At 39.1% G+C, this 22,505-nt stretch overlaps 1 protein-coding gene across 1 annotated transcript in view; it reads right to left on the bottom strand.

The window, feature by feature from the left end:
• Window positions 1-683: 683 nt before the first annotated feature.
• Window positions 684-22,505, bottom strand: part of USP7 (ubiquitin specific peptidase 7) — a 102,236-nt gene continuing 80,414 nt past the window's right edge. The window contains exons 17-31 of the mRNA XM_065412796.1: window positions 19,766-19,867; window positions 18,825-18,930; window positions 18,299-18,391; window positions 16,933-17,000; window positions 14,425-14,525; window positions 12,922-13,075; window positions 11,961-12,028; window positions 9,617-9,725; window positions 9,454-9,531; window positions 8,931-9,031; window positions 8,230-8,329; window positions 7,129-7,248; window positions 4,667-4,738; window positions 4,227-4,317; window positions 684-1,673 (exon numbers count right to left, since the gene is read on the bottom strand). Of these exons, the coding sequence (XP_065268868.1) occupies window positions 1,567-1,673; window positions 4,227-4,317; window positions 4,667-4,738; window positions 7,129-7,248; window positions 8,230-8,329; window positions 8,931-9,031; window positions 9,454-9,531; window positions 9,617-9,725; window positions 11,961-12,028; window positions 12,922-13,075; window positions 14,425-14,525; window positions 16,933-17,000; window positions 18,299-18,391; window positions 18,825-18,930; window positions 19,766-19,867 (1,470 nt within the window). The 3' untranslated portion in view covers window positions 684-1,566. The remainder of the gene's footprint in view (window positions 1,674-4,226; window positions 4,318-4,666; window positions 4,739-7,128; window positions 7,249-8,229; window positions 8,330-8,930; window positions 9,032-9,453; window positions 9,532-9,616; window positions 9,726-11,960; window positions 12,029-12,921; window positions 13,076-14,424; window positions 14,526-16,932; window positions 17,001-18,298; window positions 18,392-18,824; window positions 18,931-19,765; window positions 19,868-22,505) is intronic.

Genomic DNA, 22,505 nt, shown 5'->3' with positions numbered 1-22,505 from the left:
GTAAAATATTTTTTTCATTCATCTTATTTGTACATGGTTCCCTCCTGGAAAACCTTTTATTTCCTAAGCTCGAATGTGACTAGTTAGAGGCAAAACACCAACAAAAGAAACAGAATCAAAAGAATTCACAAAACAAAACAATCCCTCCCAGACCACTCCCAAACCCCAAAACCAACCAAACCCAGGGATATACATTGGCAATACTGGAAAAAAAAATACATCTCAGTAAAACCTTAATATAAATGAAAACTGTACTTCCAAGGAGAGTAGAAATCTTCTTCAACCTCCACGTCATCACTCATCGAAGTAAAATTTTATAGAAAATTTTATTCAACATACAACATTTTCCAGCAAAAAAGGCAATATACAGGAAGAGTTGTTGTACACTGCGGCTACAGAAACAAAATAAAGTACTGGAAAAGAATGTAAAATTATAAGTGTGAATTGCTGATTCTATTTGTACTGCACTCAAAACTAGACACTCAGCTGGCATTAGCTCCAAAATAAAAGGAAGCAGTCTGGGGACTGAAATAAAACTACACACAATGAATATCAACATCAGTGAAATTCACTTGCAGACTCACCCAACAAAATTAACCTCCAAGTGTTAAATTGTACATGTTCATTAAATATACAATTTCATTTTTTTTTTTCCCGTTTTTTGTTTTTGTTTTTTTACAAAGTCAACAGCTTACTAAACACTAGTGAGCATGCCCTCTGTGCTGAAAGGCTATTTCTTGTGTTTTTTCCCCCCATCTCTTCCCATGTTAACTAAATTAATTATATTTATAATCCTTTCACCTGCTTTTGCCAACTTTGAGTGTCATTCTATTTGTCAAAAGGCAGCATAGTAATCCTCAATGGTATTTGTCAATGTTTTTAAATTTAATAAAAATACCCAAATATCTTTTACGACCCAGAGCATCCACTTGGCAAAATGGGATGCAAGGTAGCGACAGAACAACATAGGAACTAGTTTATTAAAAAAGGATCCTATGAAGCTGGAGGAGACAAAAATCCAGAATAAGTGCCAACAATGTACACAATGAAGTAGAGATTGCTATTTATTGATGATGTGAGTTTTTTTGCATTTACAAATGCACAAAAATGTCATTTAAAGTATAACTGAAGGAAATAAATCTGATGTGAGTCTAAACATAAGACTTACTAGCTGCAGTGATGGGGAATACCACACCAGGAAGGGCAGCCAGACAGCTTATGCCATCTATAAACGTACTACAGACAAATATTTTGCCAATGTCAACTGTTCTACTAAACTCTTCCCTCATTATGCTGACAATTGCCTTGCATTACGTTTACCATAAAATAACTCTCATTGGCATCCAAGCTTTATAAAAACACCTTCATTTTGCTCAAAAAGGGCAGTCAATAGATACAGAGAAGCCAAACTGAACAGCCTCAACAAAATAAAATTAACATCAGCAGCAAATCCTCTTGCTGAAGACTTCAGATATAGTGCACGTGTACCAAAGTTCTACTGTTGTTAAAAAGGTGCACACACACACTGATATTTGTCCCTTGCCTTGAACAAACTGGTTGGGTAAGTCAGTTATGGATTTTAATAGCTTTTTCAAGGTAAGTGTAGCGACTTCTCTTTGGGGCTTTATTGAAATGGTCAAGCCCTAGCCATGGCCTTGGATGAGACATGTTGCCTAGAAAAGGAAAAAAAAAACAACCAAATAAGCTTTTAAGACACAGTAGCAACCTTACATTTGCACAAAATGTTTGCATGCCCTTACATGGAACAGCCTGAATCTTACAGTACTGAAGCACTCCAGAAGTCTGTAGAACGTTTTCATAGCAACCACTGCATTTCCACTAATACCCTAAACTGTGTCCTTGGATCTATTGGATACATACACACTACTTAGCTGTTGCTACCACAATTTTACAGACAACATGCTAAAAGTGAAAAATTGCTGTACTTCTTGATGCCCAAAGACATGAGTCTGAATGCATCAGTTTTCATAGTTCTCTGAATAAAAGAAATGTTGGGCCTGTTTTGAAGAGGAAACTACCATCTAGGAATACCAAGTATCGGAGGCTGTATTTTATTATGACCATATTTTAGGTTATTCTTGCCATGTGATTTACTTGGGGCTTGTCTACACTACTGCTAACTTATGTCACTCAGGGGTATGAAAAAGCCACCCGCCAAGTAACGCAAGTTACATCGACTTAGAGCGGTGTCTATACCATGCTATGTAAGCAAGGAAATGCTCTCCCGTCGATGTAGTGCGGTAGTGAAGACAAGTCCTTAGACTTAATAGCATTAAAGTACACTCACATCAATAAACTCTTCAGTTGGAATTTTTGAAGAAATTATGCAACTGAGCCCCTGATTTTAGTCATTCAAAAAAGTTTACAAACATTTTGAAAGCATTAAAAATACAAGAATTTTGTCAGCTGTCCAATTCAATATTGTGTGTTGCTAATGGTTAGTTTTCATTATGCACTGTAATATCTTTAGAACACTGTCTATATATTTCTTACAAATGGAAGAAAGTTCCCTGTAAGGTGTCCACAATGCATCAAATGTTCTTTGGAGTGAAATAAAGACGACAGTAGCTTAAAAACCCTACAGCAACAAGGACCTGACACTGGATTCAAATCAGCCAACTGTGATGACTGAAGTGTGAAATATTTGACCTTTTTCTTCTAGAAGGTTTGTGTGCGTGCACTTTGGATACATTTTCCCCATTGAAAAAGTAAATTCTCTTTCATCTTGGCATAATGGACAGTGCATTATAAACACAGATGTCACCAATGCCTTTTAAAGAGATACCATTGCACACCATAACACTACTTAACACTGATTAACGACAGGAAACTAGTATTCTTTTTTAGGTCTTGTCTAGACTAGGATTTAAAGGTGTGGTGTTAGAATGCTAGCTAACATGTTTTAAAAGCCTACTTAATCGCTGTGCCTTGTCTACACATGTGCAAAACTGGTCCAATTAAAGTCTAGGACACAGGTTTAATTTGACCTGTTCAGCGTGTGTAAAAGTCTACACATTGGCTACATCTTAGGCCAGGTCTACACTATAAACTTACATTGATTTAACTACATCACTCATGGGTGTTAAAAATCCACAACCTTGAGTAACACAGGTACACCAATCTAACCCCAGTGTAGACAGCGCGATGTTGATGGGAGGGCTTATCCCGTCATCACAGCTGCCACCTCTTGTGGAGGTGGATTAACTATGCTGACAGGAGAAGCTCTCTCGTTGTGCAGTAGCATCTTCATTGAGAGAGAAGAGAGGGTCCATAAAAATGGGTAGCAAGGCCAGGGAACACATTCATTGATTCAACACAGCTTACACTGGAGCTTCAATTGTAAATTCAAAGCTATCCTTTCCTAGTGGGACCCCTAAGAGAAGGCTGTGGTACAAACACTGCTTGCTTTTCCCTGGGTAAAAAGCCCACAGAGTGTATTGGCTCTGCTTCTCTCTGTGCAAGCATGGTGAATGGAGCTCTAAGCATTAGTCACATAAAGAACATGGTGAACAGGGTACACAGACAAGTACAGATTAGGTTCCATTTCAGCACAGTACTCAGCTCTTAAAGTATATCTATACAACATCCCTAGTTAACGCTCTGTTCCGGTTTGATTCCACCTTCACCGAACCCTTATTATGGTCTCTCTTTACAAGTGGATGAGAAGAATCTGAGTTCAACCACCTTCGGGGGAGTCTTAAAATTAAGATGTTTATAAGAATGGAGCTTTGTACTCGACAGCAATACTACATATGTACGTTACTGCAATAAAAATGAAGAAACCAAATATTTATACGAACTAGAGTAAGATGAGCAATACAGCAAAGCTTTTAGCTTACATGCAGCTTTCTTCTCTTGTACAATGTGTTGTGTGTGTGCGCGCGCGTGTGTTCAATAGTACTCAGCCACTTAGGCGCACACGCTTTATTTGACTCATGGGGGAATAATAAGTGGTTCTGTAAGTGTGTGCGGGTATATATACACATTAAGAATGCAAATATGTATTCTCCCATGCTAACACAACACAGTGTACATATACATTTAATATTTATATACAAATACATGAGTGAACTACATAAAGCATATTGTGTGTGGACACTAATGTACCTTTTTATTTCCTGAGTCAGGGACAACTACATAAGTAACAAATGGCAGAGTAACTGCTGCAATTTAAAACAATAGAGTTAAATTAACCAGCTACTCACCGGGTTGGGGCTCAAAATCTTTCAAGTTCACTTCATACTCATCTTCATTTAGGTACTGGTGTCGACCCATCATTACAATGGCAAACTTAAACTTCAAAAGGAACAAACTGTTAAGAGTCTGAATGGAAATAAAACTCTACAGTTTTTTCAGCTATCTATATTTGGTATATTAAGAAATAGTCTTAATCTGAAGTGGAACATATTCCAAACAAAGGAAGGGGAAACCCTATAAAGTATTATTTCCAACATTCCCACATGGCACCTTTTTCCTGCCCCTCATCCCATAATCTGATGAAAACTCAATAGTATTTGATCTAAACTGAGTCTCTTATGGTAAAACAGCTGCTCTATAATCCTGAAGTACATTGTATTAGAGCTTTTTTTATTTTGAACTCAGGATAAATAAATTGCAATATGAACTCTCCCCAACATGATGTTACCTTTTCAAATTCTTTTTCTTGGATGTCCAGCATTGTTTGAATCCGCTTCATCACCTCTCTGAAGTGTTCACCCTAACAATTTTTTAACAGTAGATATCAAAAAATATAATTTAAATCATCATTATAAAGAGAAATTGGATAGTGACTGTTGTGATTTTCCTGCCAAATCCTGCACTGCAGTACAATTACATAAATTATCCAGTTATTTCCAGAAACTATTACAGAAATTTCAATACTACCTACTATGACAGGGGTGGACAAACTACGGTCTGCGGGCCAGATCCGGCCTCTCGGGGCTTTGGATCCAGCCCGCGGCGGCACCGGCACCACGTCCCTGTGGGCCCCCCCGGGGGGGGAAGAGAGCAGATGGCTCCATGCATTGCCCTTGCTTCCAGGCACCGCCCCCCGCAGCTCCAATTGGCTGGGAATGGGGAACCGCGGCCAATGGAAGCTTCGGGGGAGGTACCTAGAGGCACGGCAAGGACAGTGCACGCCCCCCTCCCCCAGGGGCCAGAGTGCTTTCGGGAGCAGTGCGGGGCCGGGGACAGGGCAGGCAGGCAGGGAGCCTGCCCTGGCCCTGGTGCACGCCGCTGCCACCTCAGAGCCACTTGAGGTAATCGGCGCTGGGTCGGAGCCAAAACCCCTCCTGTATCCCGCCGCCCTACTCCCTACCCTGAGCCCCCTGCCTGCACCTCGCACCCCAACTCCCTGCCCTGAGCCCCCTCGTACACCCCAACCCCCTGCCCTGCCCCCCTGCCCTGAGCCCCCCTGCCCTGCCACACCCCGCACTCCTCCTGCACCCAAACCCCCGCCCTGAGCCCCCTGCCGCACCCCAACCCCCTGCCCTGAGCCCCCGCTGCACCCCGCACCTCTTCTGCACCCCAACCCCCTGCCCTGCACCCCCTCCTGCACCCCGCACCCCCTGCCCTGAGCCCCCTCCTGCAATCTGCACCCCTCCTGCACCCCAACCCCCTGCCCTGAGCCCCCTCCTGCATCCCAACCCCCTGCCCTGAGCCCCCTCATACATCCCACACCCCTCCTCTGCCCCAATCCCTTGCCCTGAGCTCCTTCCTGCAAACCGCACCCCCTCCCACACCCCGCACTCCCTCCCGCACCCCAACCCCCTGCGGCCCTGCATACAATTTCCCCACTCAGAAGTGGCCCTCGGCCCAAAAAGTTTGCCCACCCCTGTACTATGACATGGTAGTAAGTGAAATCTACATTTTCAATTCACACTGGGTCATCAGTGACTTGTATGCAAATTGTTCCTAATTTAATCAAATCCTTGTTTAGATATGTTTGCGCAACTTTTGACATATGTGTAAATCAGGCTAAGGCCAAGATACAAGTGAGAAATATTGCAACCAGAAGAAAAATAGTGTTCTAAAAAAATGGAAATATCTTCTCTAGCACATTGTCATTTTAAATCCCTATAACCTGTGAATTTTTGCCCTCAGCTAGCATTATCTTTGAAATTAAGTACCTCTGCCTTGTGTTATTTTATAACCCACAAAAGATGATGTATTGGAAAACACCAAAAAGAAAAGGATCAAAGGTCAACCATTAAGAACAGGAAAAACCAAAACAAGTGGCCTCCCTTAAAAATAGTACACAAGTTTTATTTGGCACTGGTCACAAATATGAATACACACAACTAGTCTCTCTGAATTCTGTGGCAATACACACATTTCTGGGTCAAAAAATCTTACAAAACTAGATAATCTTTGTATGAACTGGCATATGAGAACAATAAAAAAAAGATGTTAACTTTGAAAACAATTGGGTTAGAATTTTGAATCTTGCAGGGGTTCATTGTCCTTGAAGATAAAGTGTATGCTAAGTGTTAAAAACAAGCCATTTGAGGTAAGAGCTATGAAGGTATGCTGGAACAAGGCTTGTGGAAAGTTAAAAGTATTCATTTTTCATAGCCATCACTAAAAAAAAACAAAAAAACAATTTTCTTCGTATTAACCAAAAAATTAACCTTTAGGCAAACACTAACCATGAGAAATTTCAAGCCACAAGGAATATTTTAATTACAATTGTGCAATCTAAACAGAGGCGAGGCAATATTATAAATATTGTATATTAAATTCAAATATACAATATTAAAATAACCACAGGCAAGAGAGAAAGTCTCTCTATTTTTACAAATGGGGAACTGAGGCACAGAGATATTAAATGACCTGACCAGGGTCACACAGGGAGTCTGTGGAAAAAGCAAGAACTGCTGAATACCAGTTCATTGACTTAGTCACAAGACCACCATTCCACTTGAATTTTCTTCCGTAGTTCAGAACAGATGGAAAACAAATGTCAGTTTAGAATAGTTCTGAGAAGCATTTCTATAGAGGTGATGCTCTAATACATAAATTGACACCTATCACACATTTGTTCGTATAGGAAGTTAAAGAAATGTTATGTAAATACCACCACAGGGGAACAACAGAAACATGCTGTACCTGGTGTATCCTCAGCAAGAATGGAATTCCAAATGTCCCAAAAACCTCTTTGTGGAAATGTGCTACTGTGATTAGCATCTCATTTTCCTTATCTATATCTACCTGGTCCAGAGGGATTTCCTATATTAAGATATAAACATGGTGATCACAATAAGTTAAAAGTGCCACAATAAACATTAACATGAAATATCAGAAAGCATCACTGACTAATGGTCTTTACATAATTAACAATTTGACCAACAACATACTTATGTTGTCCTTTCTTTTTACCATTCCTTCTGAAAATAGCTTTTGTTTGACATGATATGGAAGTGGCCCTATTTCTAATGGACTTCTGTTATTTGCCATTTTTCTTTAACTGACAGCAGAAGCCGGGAGTCCTCAGCAGCACTGATTTGCTCATGAACTGCTAGTAAGCGGCTGCCAGAGTAATAACACAATGCTCTCAAATTTGTATTGACAGCTTAATTTCATTTTCTACTTATGAGTTCTGATGTAAGCAAAGTTCTCAATGCTTAAATTATTTAAAGTAAAAAAAAAAAAAGAAGTTTGCTGCACTGAATGCAAATCTTGAGAAAAGTCACACCCAACCTCTCTCATTTGACTTAAAAATCCAACCTTAATTAAGAAGGAAAGGAATAAAGTATGCAGGCACAAACAGACTTCTTTTCTTATTGGAAAATAGGGCCTAAGCATAAAAATATACAAATATATAAATATAATATATATAAATATATTGAGCCCCTGTGTCAATCTTGGAATTACTGCTAAGGAGGCAATTTCCTCACGGACAGTTCCTTGCAAAGCTTTCATTTCCTGTTAACATTTTATGCTCAAATGTTATTGTAAGAGTGGAATTGTTACAAGATCAAGAACTTCAAGCTATTCTGAAGTGAAGGAGAAACTAGGTTTTACTATTTTTAGAGGGATTCTCTTAAAAAAGAAATCATGTCAGTTAGCTAGTTCATTCAAATGGTCACAATATTTGAACATCAGAATCCAAGGATGGATAATTACTATTTGGAGAATGTAGCCCTCTCAAAAACAAGTGCCTCATATTTCTTTAATGAACAAAAACAAAACAAACCATAAAACATTTACCTCTATTCGAAACGTTCGACTTGTTGCTGGTGATAAACACTCTAACAGCTCATCTTCCTGATGGACACCAATTATTTTGTAGCTTACAATTTCTAGAAGCCTTAAAACCAAAATGAATAGGAAAAGAATTAAAAATCAATGCAACATGCATCTACTAAACCTTTAGCATATTACTATATCCAGAATTAAATATTAATACTGAATAGTTATTTTAGAAATGTATTCCTACTTTGGAATAATTAAGCAGTAAACTCAGTCCTGAATAGTGAGTGTATCTGCAGCATAAGCCAACAGATATTTAAATTATCTTCTGAAGTCTCTCCAAGTTATATGACGGTCTTTATTTTTGGAAAATTAATGGCATGAACTGTTGGATAATGCAATAAATCGTTGTAATTTGTCTGAAATTGTAGTTGAAATCTATGAATGTTAAGTGTCGCTAGGATTTAATTCTAGGAAGTGGCATAAGAATTTTTTTTAACAAATTTAGCTCATAATTATCGTTGCAGATATTCCAAAAACTAAGAGCTCTAAAGCCCTTAACAGTTTTTAAACCCACAGTGACAGACTATGTTAACTTGCATTTGATTTTTCACTGTACTTTAAATCATAAAATTGTTCAGTTAGGTGAAATCCACACTGTCATATCCATTGATCTATATTTTAAAATAAATTTTTCTTTAGCTACCTTTTCTACTTACCTTAGTTTTCCTGAACCTTTCTCACAGAGTTCTACTGCTTTTTTACATTCTTCTAACAGGTCCCGTACACACCCATGTTTATCTGGATATAGTGTTATTTCCTTTACAACACAATATTTAAAATGAGACAATCAATGATTAGAGAAACTGAAACCAAAGCACAGAAAACACTGAAATCTGATTTATTACTAGACCTTGCTCAACAGATAATGATCACTGACGTGTACATAAAAAACAAGTTTTTTTTTTTTTTTTTTAATTCTCTTTCCAAGAAACAGTACTATGGAAGCCACATAACATTTTCAGGACACTGCGCAGAAAGCAATGGATGCGACTTTTCTTCTTAATGGAAATTTCAAAGAGGTACAATTACTAAAAAAATACGTAACAAATCTTATGTTTTTGGTTTAATCCGTAAAAGTCAACCTTATATAAGATGCAACATGTTATCACAATACTATCCAAAGACTTATGGGAAAAGAAATTTCAATGAATCCAGTGTGGTAGCTAAAATTATACTAACCTCTTCCCTAAATTGGCTATTTAGCCATATGCACTTAAAACTTCTTCTGTTTTCAAAGTCAGTAATTTTCATTTTAAGCTAGAAAAAAAACAGATACACTTTAGACATTCTTGTAAAGGCAACAAAAGCACAAAAGCACAGTGGTATAAATAAGGACTCATACCTGCTGATAATAAAGTTTTTTAGGTTGTCTAGGTTTGAAGAACTGCAGGAGATCTCTTAAAGTACCTTCATAATTATGTCTAAGAGGATTACCTGGGCCATCCCTATAACTATACAAGAAAACAACATATAAATATCACTTCATAATCCATCACCACAAAGTAAACATCTGTTAATAATGCAAAATAAATTTAACTTCCAGTACTCACATTTATAAAATTTCACCTTGGTATGAAACTGGCATGCCTAACCTATGCAGCACTATATTCATAGTGATTTAAGGGGAGATTTTCAAATGCACATAAGAGATGGAGAAGCACAATTCCCAGTAACTTTCAATGGGAGTAGTGTTTTTTTTTTTTTTTTTAAGTCACATCTTTAATCTTTATGCAATGGCAGATAGAGGTTCCTCCAATACTTAGAATGAGTTAGTGCAGCAGTTCCTATACTTGCTGTCATTTCTAGAGGCTTAATTTGTGGAGCCATAGGAAAAAAAAACCATAACATTTCCCAGTGACAACAGTATAGAATCTATAAAAAGCTATAGTGGGTTACTAAAACCAGGTACATGATCCTTGAGAATCAAGGAAGGTATTTAATTTTAAAGAACTATAACTTACATTTGCAAGACTAAGAATTAGGGTATAATTTCTCTCCCTGTCACAGTTTATGGGCAGACATGCCAAACCCACGAAAAAAATGTGAGCTGCTTGTTGGCTAGTTTTTGGCTTGTAGTTTGTTGTAGCTTGTTGTTTCTTTTTTTTGATCAGCTCCAGGCAAGCAGGGGCGGGGGGTTGGGGGCGGAGAAGAGAGTCAGGGGTGCACAGCGGGCTCACCACAGTCCCAGACTGCACGCTGGGGGAACCTAGTCACACACACAGAGTGCTGGGGTTCTTAGGGATTGGCTTGTTTTGAAATGGGATTAGCATGATTTTTGGCTTATTGTGAAAGTCGGGGTGCTCATTTACTGCGTGAAATTTGGCAACTGTGGTTATGGGCCCATATACACCACAGGAGTAACTACTAATGTGCTGTTCTTTGTCACGTTATGCCATAATTTGTTGTTGACAGACAACACACTTTTACAATTGTGTTTGGAAACAATGCACTGACAGGCTGCTGATGCTCTTATCTCGTGTGCACCCCTTTCAGAATAGAGAAGGGCTCTATCCCACAAATGCTCATTTCCTCCTTGATACTCACTCATCATTCCCAGATCTCCAAGAGACAGCCCATTTCCCACTAAAAACATGTCCTCACTTTGAGATAAGCCACATACTCTTCTTTCTTGGCACACTTAGCTTCCACTATATTGTTCTGAGACATCCACCCATGGACCTACACCTCCCCACACATTCCATTGATCCTCTTCCACTAATGAAGGAGCATAAGTGTGATTTCCTTAACTTCCTCTTCAGCTACTTTGATTCCTCATCCCATTGGTCTGTGTCTATCATTCCTCATCTGATTCTTTTTCCCCACCAGACAGAGACTGAGGAGGGAAGGTCCCTCTAACACTTGGTTAAGGCTTACTTCCACTACAATCCAGTGATATATTTTGCCACTTAAAATGCACAAGTATCCATTTGAAATGAGCCCAAGAAACCATAATATATAATAGTTTTAGATGTAATTAAGGAAAAATACTTTTAATTGATTTTGTATATAGACTACTTTTCCCAGAAAGGCATATTCAATTCAGTGTTCAAAGAGTGCTATATGAAAGTATTAAAAAAAAACCCTCAGTATCTGCGTCAATTCAGTAGAATAAAAAAATCACTAATATGTCAACTTTAGAAATGCAAGCTTGCAATTCAATTTAGCTTGTAGTCTTTCTTCTTGAATGCCATTTCACCATTACCTCGATATAAAACTGTCCACTGTGGCTATCATCCTTTAAATGAAGGATTCCCTTTAAAACCAGTCAACATAATTCTTTGAACTGGTTAGATAACTCGCTGCAAAGTGATGCATTCAAAACCTATGTGAGCCCAGACAGACACATCTGCTGCCCTAGTGTTTTGTGCAGCAGTGAATTAACAGTATACCTATCACCTAGGTTAATGCTCTCTTCACATATCAGTTTGATCAACAATGTAAAACACAGTGCTCACAATATGCAATTAAATGCACGTTTTATAAAGTTCTTGAAAAGAAATATTTGGTGATGTTAGCTGAAATAAAATTTAACTAATCAAAGAATTAATTTTGTGGCAATGTGGAAAAAGCTATTAAATGACAACCTAACTCTAATTTGTTAGTTTTAAATTATTTAAAATTAAAGATATTTTGTAAATAACGACAAAGCTAAACTAAAAAGTTCTGTTTACAGGAACTCATCTTACCCTTGGGACTTGAAAAACTGTAGTAGCATTGGGTCTGTATTAAGTCTTTGTGCAACAGTCTTCGCAACCTGTAGAAATAAAAGCTTTTTAAAACTTCTAAATGACAAACCATTTATGACACTGCTTTGTCTAGGGTTATGCTTAATACTACCTCCATATTAGGTTCCAATAATCCCGTCAGAGACATATAATACATACTACCTACATGAATAGTGACAGAGTCCAAGAGCGGATGTATTTGGTATATTAAATGGGTGGCCACCACCAGTTCTTGAAGATTCTAGGCCCATTAACACCTTGTAGGAAAATTAGGTTGCATAGGTATACATGAAGGCATAATTTGGCTGAATCTTATTACTGGTGATGATACAAAATAAATCAGAAAGCACAGCAGATCCCAAGGTTGATGGGGAAAACAGTCTAAAAACAAAACATCTTTTTCTTGTACATGAGCAAATTTTATTTGGAAGTCATTCTCAGAATGTGAGCAATCCTACTATGTCATTTTTAGAAAGTCACTTTTCAAAGCAGAATAGCATTTTAAAGAAGAAAGTTCTTGTTTTCATACAACCAACTGTTATTAGTAATAAAAAGGAAAACACTCTGGAAAGGCAACAACTGAAGTTGTGTTAACATAGGCAGAATCTATCTAAATATATTTAAGATTTTCTGTGAGCAGTAAGTGGCTCTTTAAGGAAAACTTTAAAAAGGCAAGGTAGAAAGTATGAAAAGGAGACTGGAATTATTTGTTTCTAATAGAACACACAATGTGCTAGGTGAAAAAACAGAAGTGAAAGCACAGCCCAGGCCCTGAAAAACTTCGTCTAAGAACATTTCATCCAAACAGTGGTATCTTGACCTACTAATTAATCTGAACATGATTTTATTATATAACACGCCCCCACACGGCTGTGAATGGGAAAACAAAAGGAGAGGAAACAAAGTAGAGTGGAATACATACCTGAAAGTAATTCATTCTATTGGACAAAGTAACAACAAATCCGGGATCATTGGGGATAGTTTTATCACAGAAAATGACATCAACACGGTGGTAAAGGTCTCTGAAGTATTCTTTTGCTGTTGGCAGTTCACTGTTATCATTTTCTGGGTCGTCCCTACAAAAGCAGACAAGTTGTACCATCTACATCATACAAGCATTAGAGGTGTTAAACATGTTGTACAGTAAATCAGAAATATTATTGAGAAATACAGAAATGAAGTTAGGAAACCTTTAAAGATCCACCATTTGTACACACCAGGACTGTAATTGTCAGCCATGATTCATACCTTTTGAACATACATGTGCTGTGCAAGGACTTCTAACACATTTGCACACCATACGTACTTATTTGGCAGCATGCTGACTCCATTTGTTTCAGAGCACGGTCTAATGGCACTGGTTCCCCCTTCCCTCCCCGGTATGCTACCACATACCTTTACTACATTGCTGAAAACATCTTACATTCTCATGGAAGGTTTTTATTAGTCACTTCGCACTATGACTGGATGTACAATAGCATCCCTTGAACCACAGATGTGAAATGTGTATAGACATTAGTATGGGTCACTACTGACTGGTACCCCTATCTTCTTGGCAGAGCAATAGCACCAGTGTACAAGCTGTGCACTTACCCAGAAGTCAGCAGCCAGCCAAAGGTGCATAACACCAACTGGGTCAACAGGGAATGCGAGTTCCAAGGCATGACATGAGAAATACATTCATCTCACATAATCTGGGGTAAGAGTGCTGAAGATAGACTAGCTGGCTTCCACCCACTGTCAGCCCATGGAGAGAAACAGAGCAACACAGTTGGGTGTGACCATCAGGAGTAAGAGCACAGAAATTCTGATTTATAGCCCTGACAAACTTAAGTAAGATCCCTTTACTGGATAGAAGCTGCAGGAGTTCTCCCTTTGCCTTGGAGAAACCTCCAATAAGCACCAACATCCCTATTATTTGAACATGTGCTCAGTTAAGTTAGAAGCATGTCATCACTGTAGGCCAATGTGTGACTAGTAAAGGAACATGAGTAAGAGGAAAAGGGAGGTAGCTTAGTTTTAGGCTGTAGTAGTTATAACACAGAGACTTAGATTAGAATTACAGCTAGGCTCTGCAGTATAGTATTTCAGTTATGGAGGCTCCAAGGGCAAAGCTGCAGAATTCAGACTACCTGCTGAACACAGATCTTAACATTATCACAATGTGAAGATCTATTTCAGTATTTATTGGTTTTCTAATTCAGGGTGAAGAGGTATTTTTAAATCTTATGAGTGACAGTTTAATTCCCCCGCCCCTCCAAACCAGTAAGTTGGTACTGCTGACTATGTCTGCCATTAAGCAACTATGCTTCTCAACATTTGAAAATCATTGTTAAAACTGCTAAATAGAAAATCTTTCTCCACTTAAATTTAAGTGAACCAGGTGATGTAACCATGATTATAACCATCCCTTCAAAACACATACTTCTGAAACACTATGATGTCACCATCCATGAGTTCATCAAGAGCCTTATCAAGAGATACATCATAGTCTTGAATTCTCTCTGTTAAATTCGGTTTAACTTCCTGCAGTAAAAACAATAGGGAAAACAATCAGAAGAAGAAATAAATGACAAAATAAGAAACCCTCACAGCTGCAAAAATATCATAATGGAAGATGACTCATTTCCTTTTTCAACCTAAATTTAAATGAATGGGGGGGTGAATTTTGATGGTTTTTTAATTCAAATTAGATTTCATTTACAAACTTCACTGCTCACAATAGAGTTTACTATTTCTACTTTACCCATGAAATTTGCACTAGATTCTTTTTTAGTTGAATTGAATCCATTTTAAAATGTTTTATACAGTCCATCACACCACCTCAATAGCCAGCCCCAATTCAAAATTCTCCAATGCTCCAAGACTTATTTTTCAAATCACGCAACTTTCAGAATAATAGTGGAACCCAATTAATACTAGTTTGTTTTTGGCAAGGTGAAACTGATTCACTATAACAGGCTGCCCTCTCCTTTTCAAAAGGAGTGGAAAGCCCCCAGAGCATTAAATACACACTAGTTAAATAACTATAATACACATATATTGTGAGTTGTTTACTGGAATAGAAATATCTTTGTTTAAAGGAACAGGTGGCAGAATCTTTTGTGGTCCTAACCCATACTATTTGAAAGAAGGAGCTTTTATAAGTTTAATGTGAATTTGGAAGTGACTGTATATATGGAAGTTCCCTGGTAGCAGTTCTGCCTGTTAGTACGGAACTCTGTACATGCCCCAGGAACCACCAGTGAGAGCAGTGTGGCTGCTAGCAAAGCAGGTACCTAGTGGCATTAGAGCTCTCATTCCTACTGTAGAGCAAGGGCCTCAATGCAGATTCAAATCCCAATAGAGCAATTTAAAGTTGTTATAAACATGTATTGCTCCTACACTTTGGTGAAAGGGTGTGGGAGCTCTCACTCGTTGCCTGCTGCCTCATATAGTGTGGTGGAGGCAGGAGAGGATGCAGCATTCCCTCCCCACAGCTGGAGATTCACGTGCAGAGGGTCAGGCACTGGGAGCAAGTAGGCCAGCCCTGCTAGCAGCAACAGCTGTGCTATCATGGTGACTTGGGAACATGCATGGATTTAGTGCTAACAGCACAGAGACTTCCATGAAGATAAATGTATATTTTTGAGTTTAAAAGTTTTCCTTACCTCAGACTGTGCAAGCAGAAGTTTAAAGGGTAGGACTTTTTAGTCACAAATTACTAGTGGCGTTTTTGATTATTGATTTTAAAGTTAGGATTCTAATGATATTCTCTTGTGCCCAAGTATTCAAAAACTTCAGAGCCATAACTTTTGGGGTACAGCAGATTAACCAAACATTGCTGGGCACAACATCTTTAACAGTGAAAGCTCTGTTTGTTAACTGATGCACAAGCTGTAAAGTTTGTTACTTTAAAATATCTGCTAGAACAGGGGTCGGCAACGTTCGGCACGCGGCTCACCAGGGTAAGCACCCTGGCGGGCCGGGCCAGTTTTATTTACCTGCTGACGCGGCAGGTTCGGCCGATCGCGGCCCCCACTGGCCGCGGTTCGCCGTCCCGGGCCAATGGGGGCGGCGGGAAGCGGCGCAGGCGAGCGATGTGCTGGCCGCCAGGGTGCTTACCCTGGCGAGCCGCGTGCCGAACGTTGCTGACCCGTGCTAGAATATGCAGCCAAATCATAACTAACAGCCAATCCTGGAGGAGGAGGAATGCTAACAACCTTGAGAGAGTTTAACAGAGTTTTGTGGCTAAATTATTAGTCACGCTGATGCAAAAAATCAACAAAATCTTAAAGGATTTTGGCTTTTAATATGGGAGCAAGTGTCAGAGCAAGTGTTCAGAACTTGAGTTTCTCTGTATTCAGCTCCAGATTAAAGGCAACGGTAATGATTTTTTGAATAGCACAGAGAGCTACATAAGTATTCATTAAAATAAAAATACATAATCAGATGAATTTTATAAATTATTTTTCAATAGTTCAGGAACACTGATCACTCTGAGTATTTCCATTCAGTGAATGGCACCATTTTATCTCAGTGAAACTTGTCTCTTGGTGACACAGCATTGTACCTAATCAACAAGAGGAGGCTAACCTCATGTGGCTGATTAAACTTCACTGTTAAACCAACTGTTTGTAATCAAAGCTAGCTATTAACTTTTTTTTTTAAGTTATGAAATTAACCTTACAAGCACTCTGAAAATGACTAATTTGCAGAGTTTCCAATGGGACCTAAGCCTCAGTTGGCTTTCTGTGTGGTGATGGTTTCTTGTCTAAATGTAATATCTAAAATTATTTTATTTCTCACTTAAAATGTTATTTTAGTGACATGTTCTTTGTATTTATATAGAGTGGTTAAAATCTTTTATATACATTGCAGTTTTTCCATAGAGAAAAACTTGCTAATGACACACAAACCTAGATTTATTGTAGGAATAATAATCAATCCAAACCTCATAGAGGATAAGGTTAGTTTCTTGGGGAAATCCTGCTCTCTCACACATAACTGGAAGCAAGTCACCTATTGGGAAAAAAAAGAAGTGTGAAGTATGTTATAGCTTTCGCTAGTAGCGAAAGCTATGATTAAGGTTGCAAAAAGGTTCCATTATAACGCTCCAAGTTTTCAGATGTCCAACTTTATGACAAATTTCTCCTTTAAATTGAAACTTCCCATCCTTAGGTTTAACCCAAAAGGGGTTTTATTTTTATTTTTTTAAATTTGAGGAAATTTTGCACAGTCATCTCAATTCTGCTAGTGTAAAATAATGCCATAGTTTTAACCACACACAAAAAATAAACAGAGCTAGAGCAAAACCAAAAAGTTTTACGCATAACATTTTGCACGTAAGTTACTGTTAATGTAGAGCAACATTTGCTTTGCTTATGGGCAGAGACATTATTAACAATAAGAAATCAGAGTATCACTTCTGAACACGTTCAGTGCACATCCGCTAAGGTTTTTAGTGGAGCTTAATGAAGCTCCACCCTCTTTATGATGTCACATTGGAGTGAGATGCACTAGAACTTTACACACACAGTCTAACCAGACAGGCATAGGGGCTGCAGCTGCTGCTGGGACAATTTGCCTGAGGTCATTTTGCAAAATGTTGCAGCAGAACACTTGGCAAGAACACAAACTGTAACATTCAGGAATAAGAAAACAAGTGGGAAAAGCAGATCCTGAGACTTTAGGGTGATTCTGCAACATTTGCTGTAGTCACCAACACACTGTAAATCCTATATTTTTAAATAAAATTAGAAGGATACAGCCAGCCCAATACAAAAATCAATAGACTGCTGCCCCATTAACCCAGCCTTGCAGATAACTGTCTACAGCTAAATCTCAGCAGCAAAGATGGAACTCACAATTCCCCCACCCCATTCATTTCAATGACATGTAAACTTCAAAGCCTCGCTGGGGACATTTAAATTCTGCAATTATTGAGCAAAAACAATTTTCTCTCTTAAGGGGGGAAAAAAAAAAAAAAGCTATTAAGCTATATTAATGAACCATTAAGGCTTCCCAGTTCAATTTAAGTTAGGAAATAGAAATGTTAAGGTTCCTGCAGCCATGTTGCAAACCTTGCATATTTCATGGCATACTTTTAAAAATATACCAAATTATACATTTATCACATAAACAAAGGAATAGAAAATATTATGCACGTCTAACAGACAGGTTAATGCTGCTGTAGAAGCCTTCATTTTTGTATTTCCTGAATTTCGCTTTTAACAGTATAACTAACATTAAATGCAAAATGCTATATTTATATAATTGATCATATTATATTACAGCTCAACAAGAGTTTAAAGACTTACGTATTTTACAGGATATAGGTGTGTAGATATGTCCACAGTAATTCAAACTCCGAGTCTTTGGATCATACATCTTCAGAAACAACATTACATCATCTACAAGTTAAGAAACAAAAAATAATCTGAAGTAAAGCCATAATTTGAGCACAATTGAGGATTACCTAACTGTAAATTCCATTTTCATGCTCAAGGCCACAGTAGTCACAAAACAATGTCTTTAATTAATAAGAAAACACGTAACCTGGTAACAAGATAATTTCCTTAAAATACTTTTTAAATATTGAAGCTAAATAACCCCCACACAGCTGATTAAATGAATTTTATTCATTCTAGAACATCTGAAATCCCAGTCTCTCTCCAACCTGGAAGAGGACAACACAAAATGAGGTCAGGTGATCAAACTATACTGAGAGCCACAATCTGACAGTACATCAGGCAGTGAGCGCCAAAGAAGGAGCACTCAGTGATTTTCAGGTACATATAGAATAAGAGATTTTGTATTTTCTGAAATTTTAGCATATATACTTACGATCTTTATCAAACTTGGGTAATGTTGCCCCAGTAGCTGCCATCTCTGGATCTACTGTTTCCAGGAATATTGTCCATGGATTTTCATTGTCACTGAGCTCAATCATCTGTTTGTTTAGGAAGCAGGATATATAAAACACAACATGAGCAAAAAATGACTTTAGATGAGTTTCATATAGGCAGAAAACTTAGTGGAGTTGTCAAACTGCATAATTTAAATTAAAACAAAACAAGAACTTATAAGGAATCTTACAATGTTGGGAAGTGTAAGTCGCTCATTTTTAACTATGTTGGTGAGAGTTAAAGATTATATGCAATCCTCTACCAGCTTGCTAAAGTAAGCAAAACAATATCAAATACTGCTTTTGATGTGTGTTTTTTAAAAAGTTACACACAGAACTTTAAACTGCACAGAATTTTACTTAAAGTGGACTCTCTTGTATGTTTAAAAATATTTTATTTCCGTCCATGTCCATTATACTAGCAAGAACAAAAATTAAGGATAAACTTAACACAGGGGCTAGTACAACTTTTCGTATCCCTAATATTATTGATATTTATATGCAACACTTTATTTTATGAAGTTTCTAAAGCATTCATGGAACTCATAACATATTTGCCCTTACATTTTATATTATGTAGTAAAATGTAAAGAAGTTAGTGTTAGTGACAGATGAATAATGATTGTGTCTCCTTTCATTACAGTAAAAAGATCTAGATCTGCCAAATCTCAAAATCAATCTGCCAAATCTCAAATCTACTCTAAATCAAGGGCTACTGTACACTGGTCCCAGATTTCACAAGTTTTTCTATGGTGTTACAGGGGACACAGGTTAGTTTCCAACACTTAAGACTTTGATGTCCTGAGGCCACATCTTTACTGTTGGAACTGTAAATGAGACAGACTTAGAATTAACTTTTCCCCTATTAGCAAATATTTACAGTTTTATTGCCATCCGCTTCATTATCTAACATCGCTGGTCGTTTAGTTCCATTACTTCTAGCTTGCATCGGCCACAACCGTATTTGATCCTGTGGAAATCCCTAAGTTAAAAGAAAGTTAAAATTATAAGAAAATTAAAAAAAAAAATTAAAATACTTTAATAAAACCAGTCAAAACTAGTCAGTGTACAAACATTCAAACTATGACAGAAAGAAGTTACTCACCTTGTGCAGTAACTATGTGTGTCACTATGGGTGCTCCACTGTAGGTGTGCTTGCCTCCCTACACTACTGATCGGAGAACTTCAGTAGCAGTGTCCATTAGACCTGCACATGTACTCTCATTCCTCATGCTGCATCACAAAGCTAGTCAGCGACGTGGGCTAACCCCCCTCTCAGTTCCTTCTCTACCACAGTGTCATTCACAAGAACTCCGAAGTAGAGAGGAGGGTGGGTTGTGGAACACCCACAGGGACACACATCTCAAAGAACCATTGTTACTGCACAAGGTGAGTAACTACTTCTTCTTTGAGTAGTGTCCAAGGGGGGGGGGGGGGGGGGGCGGCTGAAGTACTTCTCCTGGCTGAAGTAATCGCTATCAGGAAAACTGTTTTCATTGAGAAACAGGTGGCTATGGGTTTGAAGGGAGGCCTAGTTAGTTCTTTCAGCACCAGGTTTAATTCCCATGTGGTAGGAGGAAGTCAAGGTTGTGGGAAGAGGTTTACTATACTCTTGAGGAACTTTTTGGTGATTGGGTGTGACTGCACTGAGTATACCTATACTGGAGGTGGAAGGCTGTTATAGTCGATAGGTGGACTCAGAGAGCTTACAGACAGCCCCAATCTTTTTAGGGCCAGAGTATAGTCTAAGAGGTTGAAGAGTCGCGGATGTCCGGGAGATTTGTTGGGAAGTACACCAAATCCAAAACCTGGACCATTTTTGCACGCAAGTATGTTGTGTTGAGGACTTTCTACTGTGTAATAACGCCTCTTGCATGTCCTTTGAACAGGAACTTTCTAGTTATTTGAACCAAGAAGGAGCCATGCCTTGAGACAGAGAACCCCCAAGTTGGGATGTGGGAGATATTCATTGTCCTGGGACAGTAGGTACGGAGTGACTGGGAGAGCGATTGGCGGGCATGTTGCGAGCTGTGACAGGTAAAGGAACCAGGTCTGTCTCAGTCAAATAGGAGCGATCAGAATGATGTGTGCTCAGTCTTTTTTAAAATTTTCAGCAGGACTTTCAATAGTAGGGGAAAAGGAGAAAAGGTGTAAAGAAGTCCCCATCCCAGGGGAGGACGGCATCACCCAGGTAGCTCGGTCTTATCCCTGCTCTGGAGCAGTAGCGGGGACATTTCTTGTTCAAGGAAGTAGCGAAAAAGGTCTGTGGTCGGTGTCCCCTATTGCCTGAATAGATCGTGAAGTACTACTGGGTCTAGCTCCCACTTGTGGTCATGTGGGAATTAGTGACTGAGACTATCTGCTATCAAGTTATGTGCCTCCGGGAGGTAGTCTGCTGACAGTGTGACCTCGTGGGAGACGCCCCAGTTCCATAATCTCATCCCCTCTGCACAGAGGGAGGGTTATCAGGCTCTCCCTTGTTGATTTATGTAGTACATGCAGACTACGTTGTCTGTTAGGACTCTTGTGTGTGATCCTTTGATCACCGGGAAGAAGTGGGTGCAGGCATTCCTGACTGCCCTTAGGTTGAGGAGGTTGATGTGAAGGGATCTCTCTGTGGGTGACCATTTCTGACTGTACTAAGGACGTTTCGATATGCACATCCCCCCCTACCCCACATGAGCAATGTGTCAGTGATTAGAAGCAATGATGGGGGGATTTGCAAGAAGGGGATCCCTTTGAAAATGTTGGTTGGGTCTTTCCACCAATCTAAGGAGATTTTGACGCAGGTGGGTAGTGAAAGCAGTTTATCTTGTCTGTCCCTGTTTGGGCTGTACACAAACATCTGGAGGCACCACATGTGAAGCTTTGGCATGTGGTATTACCGCTGTGCCCGTTGCTATGTGCCCTGAGTTGTAGGCAGTGTCTGGCTGATATTTGTAGGCAGTTTTGAATGGTCTATATGAGTGTGGCTAAAGAGAAGAATCTGTTTGAGCAAGGGGAGCTCTGGTCTCTAGAGTTGAGGTCAGCGCCTATGAATACCAGGTGCTGCACTGGAGTGAGGGTTGATTTCTAGGCGTTGATCTGTAAACCCACTTCTGTAAACAAGTGTATTGCAGCTTCGGTGACTCAGTGAGCCTCTTGTAGAGACTGGGCTCTGAGGAGGCAATCGTCCAGATACAGGTAAATCATGATCCCTTGGGAGTGTAAGTGGGCGGCCACTACTGAGAGAACCTTGGAAAATACTCTTGGGCCGATGACAGTCTGAAGGGGAGCACCCTGTATTGATAGTGGCCTTATCCTAGAGAGGATCTGAGAAATTGTCTGAGAGTCGGTAGGATTGAGATATGAAAATAGGTGTCCTGAAAACCAGTCTCCCTGTTCCAACGCTGGAATGACTGTTGCTAAAGTGACCATCTTGAATTTTTAAGCCTTGACAAACTTGTTGAGAGCTTTGAGGTCTAGTATGGGTCTCCAACCTCCCTTCCTTTTGGGTATTCGGAAATAACAGGAGTAGAACCCTTTGCCTTCTAGATGTTCGAGGTACTGGTTCTATGGCTCCTAACTGGAGGAGATGAACTACCTCTTGTCCCACTGGGGTGGCGGCATAGAGGTTGGTG

The sequence above is a fragment of the Emys orbicularis genome, chromosome 10 (assembly GCF_028017835.1).
Source record: "Emys orbicularis isolate rEmyOrb1 chromosome 10, rEmyOrb1.hap1, whole genome shotgun sequence".
Lineage (NCBI taxonomy): Eukaryota > Metazoa > Chordata > Testudines > Emydidae > Emys > Emys orbicularis.
This window is presented reverse-complemented; position numbering and strand designations above follow the sequence as displayed.